The sequence below is a fragment of the Rutilus rutilus genome (assembly GCF_951802725.1).
Source record: "Rutilus rutilus genome assembly, chromosome: 13".
In the NCBI taxonomy this organism is placed as follows: domain Eukaryota; kingdom Metazoa; phylum Chordata; class Actinopteri; order Cypriniformes; family Leuciscidae; genus Rutilus; species Rutilus rutilus.
Window position 1 is genome coordinate 16,347,266 of NC_140218.1, and position 7,343 is coordinate 16,354,608.

The 7,343-nt window shown below is 36.2% G+C and overlaps 2 protein-coding genes across 2 annotated transcripts; one reads left to right on the forward strand and one right to left on the reverse strand.

Moving 5' to 3' along the window:
• Positions 1-332: 332 nt before the first annotated feature.
• On the reverse strand, positions 333-3,344 carry rps12 (ribosomal protein S12). The gene is made up of 6 exons (XM_084429260.1): positions 3,254-3,344; positions 3,079-3,124; positions 2,286-2,402; positions 1,992-2,094; positions 760-861; positions 333-427 (listed from the first exon to the last, which is right to left on the reverse strand). Exons 2-6 carry the CDS (start codon positions 3,090-3,092, stop codon positions 365-367), a joined length of 399 nt encoding a protein of 132 aa, XP_084285386.1. The 5' UTR covers positions 3,093-3,124; positions 3,254-3,344; the 3' UTR covers positions 333-364.
• A 591-nt stretch (positions 3,345-3,935) lies between these two features.
• LOC311303033 (SH3 domain-binding glutamic acid-rich-like protein 3) lies at positions 3,936-6,420 on the forward strand. Its single transcript, XM_084429261.1, has 3 exons — positions 3,936-4,132; positions 4,505-4,672; positions 5,845-6,420. The coding sequence occupies exons 1-3, from the start codon at positions 4,088-4,090 to the stop codon at positions 5,905-5,907; spliced, it is 276 nt and encodes a 91-aa protein (XP_084285387.1). The 5' UTR covers positions 3,936-4,087; the 3' UTR covers positions 5,908-6,420.
• The last annotated feature ends 923 nt before the right edge of the window (positions 6,421-7,343 follow it).

Below are 7,343 nucleotides of genomic sequence, written 5' to 3' on the forward strand. Positions count from 1 at the left end.
AAAAAAAAAAAAAAAAAAAAAGCGCACAAATGTTTTATACTCTGTTATTTGGACCGAATGCATTAATTGGATGACATTTTTGGGGTCCTGAGTCTACCACATAAGTAATTTTGTTACAGTTTAGACCACTACTATCAGGATGTTAAGCGTTTCACCCAGTATAACAAAAAGTGTCTATGAAGAACACTGCCAACCCTAGCTTAAACACTCCATAAGAACCAAATGACTTTCAGCCCTGACTTTACCTTAAGTGTTTGAGTTTCACACGGTTTAAACTGTTTTGCATGATCTGTTACAATTCCCATGTCATTTAAAGAACACCACAAGCAATATTTTGTTTCCAAAAGATGTTTTATTTGGCGCCTTATTTCTTGGATTTGAAGTACTCCTCAATGACGTCCTTAGCCTGGGACTCTTTGCCGTAGTCCTGCAGATGGACACGTGAAAACATTAGACACTTTAAACACAAATCAATGCAATAAATAGAAGTAAACAAAATATAAATCTTCCAGTTATCCAGTAAATTAAGCATATGTTGCCCTTCTAGGGGACCTCGAGAGTCAAAACAGGACCATGAGGCTCGTGTTCAGGCGTTCAATCTTGCCAAGACATAATAAAAAAACAGACACGCGGCACAGAGAGCCAGCATCTGGACTCGACCTGGCTTAAACACCCTAAATCTGAAGCCCAACTTCCAGAATGCATCATTTTAGATTAAGGAAACGTGAAGTAAATTAAAAACAGATTCTGGATACAAACCTTGATGACTACACAGCTGCAGCCCACCACCTTGCGGGGTTTGCCCTCTCTGTCGATCTTGCATAAACCGACCCACTCCCCGAGCTTCTTATTGTCATCAACCTATAGAAGAGGACACAGAGACGGTTATATTTTGCAACTACATACCTTTAAGCAGCGATTCAGGCATTTTAAAAATCAGGCTTATGGGTGCAAGTAAGTTGTTGGCAATATCCAAGAGAAAACACTTGCACCATCGGAGCTCCGGCCCCAATTAAGATTTTTAATGAGCAATAAAAAGAAACTAGATCAACATTTTCTGAAGCGAAACATGAGTGATGCCTGCCACAAGAATAGGCTTTTGGTTAATTGCAACAGTTATTAGGATGTTCTGGGTGGTCCAGTTCAAAAGAGCCCAATGCCAGAGCTCAGTTCTCACTTTCAATGCAAGCGTAAGGGGTTTCTTTTCCAATTTTATAGACCACCAAGACATTGGATTTCAATCCTCCGGGAGACCCACAGCACTGTATATTTGGAATGTCTCTAAGCGGATACATGCAATTCAGTTTACAGATGGCTCTCCTAATGTGATGATCTGAATCAAGCCTGTTAAAGTCACCCTGTAAGTCAATCATTTTATTCCTTAACTTATCTTTGATAACCAAAATGACACTTCAAGTTTTCCTATATTTCTTCATGTCTTAAAACAGCTTGAATGTAACTCTACCATTGCCTCATTTAGTATACGCAATCCTATGAATAAGCAAATAATCCCCACCCAGCTCAAAGATCCACTTGTTGACAGGTTTTTGAGACTGTCTTTGGTTCACAGCAGTTTTAAGGAGAAAATACTCAGCAATGGTGTTGACTTATGAATTTGTACATGGTTTGACTTAAAGCATATTAAAAACACCACATAGACAAACATTAAAAGCTTGATTTTCACCATAGGGGGACTTAAAAGAAAATATACAAGATATGTAGTTCTGTGAATCCCCAGGATTGAAAACCACTGGGCCAGGAAACAAATTGTAAAGCCCAATTTATACTTCTGCATCAAACTCATGCCGTAGGCTGCCTGTCTACAGCGTAGGTCCAACGCAGAAGTATAAATCAGCCTTTAGTTCAACTTAAAGTAACAGCTCAATTTGATAAAATCACTTGCAATAGGACTTCTAATGATATGGGCTAATGCTTAAAATCTGACTCGATGAATAAGCAATAATGCATTGTTATTCTTATAGTGTTCACACCTTGATGAGGTTGATCTGATGCTCCGCACAGAGAGCCTCCACCAGCTTGACATACATGGGCTCGTCACAGTTTGCTGCCAGGACGCAAAGATGAGCCTGGCGCCTGTGAAACGAACAAAAGAAAGATCACGATGACCCTTCAATCTCCTCCAACAGGTATGAATGACACGTCAACAGTATCTCAGACAGAAATTGGGTAACGAATGGCAGTTGTCCTCAGAGACTTCAGAAGAGGGAGCCAAATTATCATCATAGATACAAAGCAACATCTTAAATTGAGAAGTTATTTCTTACTTGTCGAGGGCCTTGGCGGCCTCACGAATACCGCGGGCCAGACCGTCATGGATGAGTGCGGTCTTCAGCACTTCAGGCAGAGCGGTGTTGACATCCATCACACCTCCGGCACTGATGCTGTGAAACACATACAAAAGATTGTCATGGTGTAAAAAGACTCAGGCGTGTGTGCGCCAGTGTTTAAAGACCTGCGGCTTCTCAGAATGATGTCTCACTCATAATTAAGAGTGAAGGGGTATCCGACTAAAGATTGAAAGTTCATCATAGCCGAGGTCACCCTATAGAGTTACTAGTAGTAAGTAATTTAACACAGGGACCAACATGGAGTTGATTTAGAGGTTACAGGTGTGTGTCACATATACACACATAAGCATACAAACATGCACATACTTAGTGTGGCACAAAAAAAGAATGCATTTAGATACAAGAGAGCCAATATTTACTGTTTAATGAAAGTGAATTGGACTAATGTTATTCCGTTAGCTTATATTAAGCCAATCCTCGCACAAACTAAATCAATGCTTCCAACAAAAAAAAGATACATTAACAAAAGTCACGTGTGGAGTAACAGGCAACAGCCTCTAGTCACCGTTTACTTTCATTGTACTACGCAGCCCATTCTGTTCTTATTATTCAACGGAAAAACATGGCTTTGAAACATGAGGGCAAGTAAAAACTAAATTTAATAGTCATATGTATTCAATATTTTTTTCTCTATAAAAATTTAATTATTGCATACTTCAAGCGTGGATGCATCATTACTAAATAGCGCAGTGAGAACACAATCACTCACCCTTCCTCGGCCATTGTAGATTAGCGATGGATGAAAGGATAGATTTCTGAAATAAAGGCATAATACGATCGATATATTAATATCCATTCCTTCCGATACATCTTTGATCACTTTAAAGACAGGATGTCAAATATTTAAGACCGATTCTGTCAGAGAATACAAAAGTTCGCCCTACCTTCCCTCTGACTGCGGGTAAAGAGGACGTCATAAAGTCGACAACGTTGTTTTAAGCGCAAAAGGCCCCGACGGTGTCCATCTCACTGCCTGCATGGAGAGCCACGCGGAACTCTTTTTGTGGCTTTCAGGCTAGAGTTTGCTTGTTCTATTTCAGAATGGTTGTGTTGATTTTTTTTTTATGTAGAAAATATATTGATCAATATTATTGAACGCCATTTTAATACTTCTTAAATGTTCGCTTAATCCAAAACGATGGCATAGACAGTAGACACCTTAATCCACCACTAGGGTGCGTTATGTTCACGGTATATAATCATAGACAGTAAAATAAATATATAAAATATATAATACGCGCCTCAATATTTTTATTTTTATTTTTATATGTATAATACATGTATATATTTATATTAGTATATTTGTTCACTTAAAACACACTTAAAATCTATAAATTTTCCAGACATCTGAGCCATTTTTTTTTAACTGCTTCCAACTAGTGTCTCAGTCTGAATGATTTTAATACATGTGGTAAATTAAGTGACCACGTAACTATAATTTATGTACTGTGTAATCTCGGTGGAGAAAAAAGAGAGAATAATCCCCTCATGCAAGTTTAGGCATGCCACACTGATATATTTTACGGTGTGTGAGTGTGTGTGGGGCGGGGTGGAAGAAGTTCTTGTGGTAGGTGGGGCTGTCAGGTGAACTGTCAAAACTTGCTTTCCTGGTCCTTCAGTTGGCTGAGTTTACTGTTTTTAAACGTTCACACAGCGTACTGAAATACTTCAGCAGCCACTTCTATTTTCAACAAACCTTTTGAATTGATTTTTAAAAGATGTCCGTCACAGTGTATTTCAGCAGTGTGAGTGGTTCTAGAGAGGTGTGTATCTGCATTTGTATTTGTGACTTTTATGACAGTCTAGCATTTGATACTCGCTGTTTGAAACTTAAACTTGCTGAATGATGACATGAACTTGACTGTTTTATGTGTACTCGCTTGTTTCGTATTATTTAACGTGCTAGACAGTCGTCTTTATGTCAAATTACATCTACAGTGATACAAATGTGTCCTCTGGATTATGTGAAGCCTTTGTATGTGTGTGCGTCTGTTGAAGGATAAAACATTTCCTAGGTGCTGAAGAACATGAAGATTTGAAGTAAATAACTGTTAGTTGGGGATAGTTAATTTCTTGTCACATGTCTTAAGAAAGTGTGTTGTCAAAGGTACATTGTTTTCCATCTGTTTCTTCAGGTAAAGCAACATCAGTCTGAGATTTTCAAGTTCCTGGATTCCAAGAAGATCAAGTACCGTGCTTTGGACATCACATCAAGCACTGACGTGAAGGAGGAGATGAGGAAGAAAGTGGGAAACCCCTCAGCGATGCCCCCTCAGGTCTTTAATGGGGACAAATACTGTGGGGTGAGTCTCATTTTGCTATCTTGTTTTTGATATTGGCCTGTAGATCAAGGGACAGAAAGTACTCTCTATTTTAACTGCATCAAACCAACCTCGAGGGAAATGGTCAATTGATTTGATTTTATGACAAGCTTTAGACGGTCACCACCACACTCCTGCACCCGTCTGCTACACTTTTACAGCAGCGATAGCTTTTAAACAGTCTGAACCCAATTTATCATTATTTGTTATTTCTTATAGTTAGCAGAACTGTTATATTAGACCTTCATTGCCATGTTATCTTTAAAAATGACAATTGATGTCATGCTAAAAATAAATTAATATTTTAATTTGCATTAATATTTTCATTTTAATATCATTACAATCATTCAGATGAATGTTTAGAAAGAAAATATTTTCATTTGAAAAATGATTTTGCATTACACATTAAACAGTGTTAAATCTATCAAAATAACTAAGTTCAGTATGCATGAAGCTAAGCTTAAGTCATGGGAACACAAATAAAATATTTCCAGAGAATTACACTTTTACAGTTATTAAGAAGAGCACACAAAGGGCAGGCTATATCCTGTAATAAAGTATAAAACACATAGAAATATTCTAAATAAACACTTGTATGGGTTTTGCAACAAGTGTTTTGGACCACTGAGTCAGTAACTGGGAGATACAAAAGTTTTTGCAGTGTATGTTAAGGATATTAATTTTGTTGCACAAACAACACTTAAAACAAAAGCCTTTGCATATAGACACATGAGACCTGTCAGGCTTGTTCACTTTCTTCTAAACAAAAACACACCCTTTAAAACACTCCCATCAACTATAGATGTTTCCAATGCTTGAAGTGCACCAGTGTGTTTCTGTGATCGTCTGCCGCCCTGGGGAACATCTTGACATTCTCTTATGATGCTCAGAACAGCGCATGCCGCTCACAAATGAGCAAATAATCACACAGCTCAGATTCCAGACATGCAGTGTGTCTGGATGTACTTTACCACTAATGCCTGAGCAAATGCTTTAAAAATCAGCTCTTCAGACGTCTTATTCTTTCGAAGACACATTTTTATTTGTGAAAACCATTCAAAAGTATATTATATATATATATATATATATATATATATATATATATATATATATATATATATATATATAAGCATATTCTGTGTTTGTGTTCATAGGACTATCAGAAGTTTTTTGATGCAGTGGAGGATGGGAAACCAGAGACATTCTTCAAACTCTGAGCTACTATAGGCACACTGCCCTAAATCCTTGCATTTGTAATAGATATTTTATATGTTGAGGAAATACATATTTTGCACCATTAAATGTAAAAAAAAAAAAACAATTCTATCAAGTGTATCTTTACTAAATTTGGTATCTACAAGGGTACCTCATCACATTTTGGAGTTAAGCTGAGCAACTTCCCTATTTGTCCACTAGGAAGCAGTGTTAAATCTATTATTACTATAATTCAGTGGCCATGTGTTTTTCCTCTTGATTATATAAGTAGTAAATCATGGCAACACAGATTGGACATGTAAATGCAGTTTATTCTGGGAGGGAATAGTTTTAGCTGAACTTTAGCTTCCTAATTTAAAATGAGCTTTGTTTATGCATATTGAATTATTTTGAGATCAAGCAATATTTGGCAGACCTGTTGAAGACTCTGCTGAAGACATCTTTCCTGTATGTAAAAAATGTGATGTTGTTTGAACACTGTATCCATTTTAAATAGTATTCAATTCATGAGTAGCAAACATCTGTATCTATTTATAGAGGAACCATATTTTCTCACGCTCCCTACATCAACCGCTTATACTAGCTAAAGCAAAACTGACACATTCAAAGGCATGCTGGGATATCTTGAGTGTTCCAGTAGTTTTTTTTAAAGGTTATGCAGTCCACCCATATTATACTATGACAATAGCTTATAAAAGTATTTGAACAATTAATCCAGGACAACACTCATATTATGCTAAACAATTAAATAATTTAGGTAACACTTTACAATGAGGTTCATTAGTTAACATTAGTTTAAAACATTAGTTAGCATGAACTAATAATGAGCTGCACTTATACAGCATTTATTAATCTTTGTTAATGTTAATTTCAACATTTACTAATATTTTATTAAAATCTTTTTAACATTAGTTAATGCACTGTGAACTAACATGAACTAACAATGAACAGCTGTATTTTTATTAAATAACGTTAACAAAGATAAACAAATACAGTAACAAATGTATTGCTCATGGTTAGTTCATATTAGTTAATACATTAACCAATGTAAACAAATGAACCTTATTGTAAAGTGTTACCAGAATTTAAATATTTTGTTTTATATGCAATATTTTTTTAAGTGTCAAAATGCATTTTGGGGCCACTGTAATGAGAAACACAAGAAAGCATCAGCTTTTGAATATACTTTATTACAAATTAGATACATTTATTCATTTAGATTATGAAAGTAAACAACAGTAACAGTACATATAAAGGAATGACTTCATTTTACAGAATGTGTGTGTGTAAGACAAAATGGGCATAAAACGTAATTGTGTCCTGAGAATGATGTGTGTGTATGTCTGCGTAAACATAAATGCAGTGCTCATTCATGTGGAATCATTTAATGACCGGGTGGGAGGAGCAGAGCAAGAAGTGAACATCATAATGAATAGTA

Bases quoted from the DNA above. Each gene is read 5' to 3' on its own strand.
- rps12 (XM_084429260.1), bottom strand. The intron at 2,095-2,285 runs GTAAGAAATAAC...TTCGTTTCACAG, and splicing joins GCCGCCAAGGCCCTCGACAA to GCGCCAGGCTCATCTTTGCG. The intron at 428-759 runs GTTTGTATCCAG...GTCCATCTGCAG, and splicing joins GCAGCTGTGTAGTCATCAAG to GACTACGGCAAAGAGTCCCA.
- LOC311303033 (XM_084429261.1), top strand. From the start codon at position 4,088: ATGTCCGTCACAGTGTATTTCAGCAGTGTGAGTGGTTCTAGAGAG. The intron at 4,133-4,504 runs GTGTGTATCTGC...CTGTTTCTTCAG, and splicing joins GTGTGAGTGGTTCTAGAGAG to GTAAAGCAACATCAGTCTGA. The intron at 4,673-5,844 runs GTGAGTCTCATT...TTGTGTTCATAG, and splicing joins ATGGGGACAAATACTGTGGG to GACTATCAGAAGTTTTTTGA.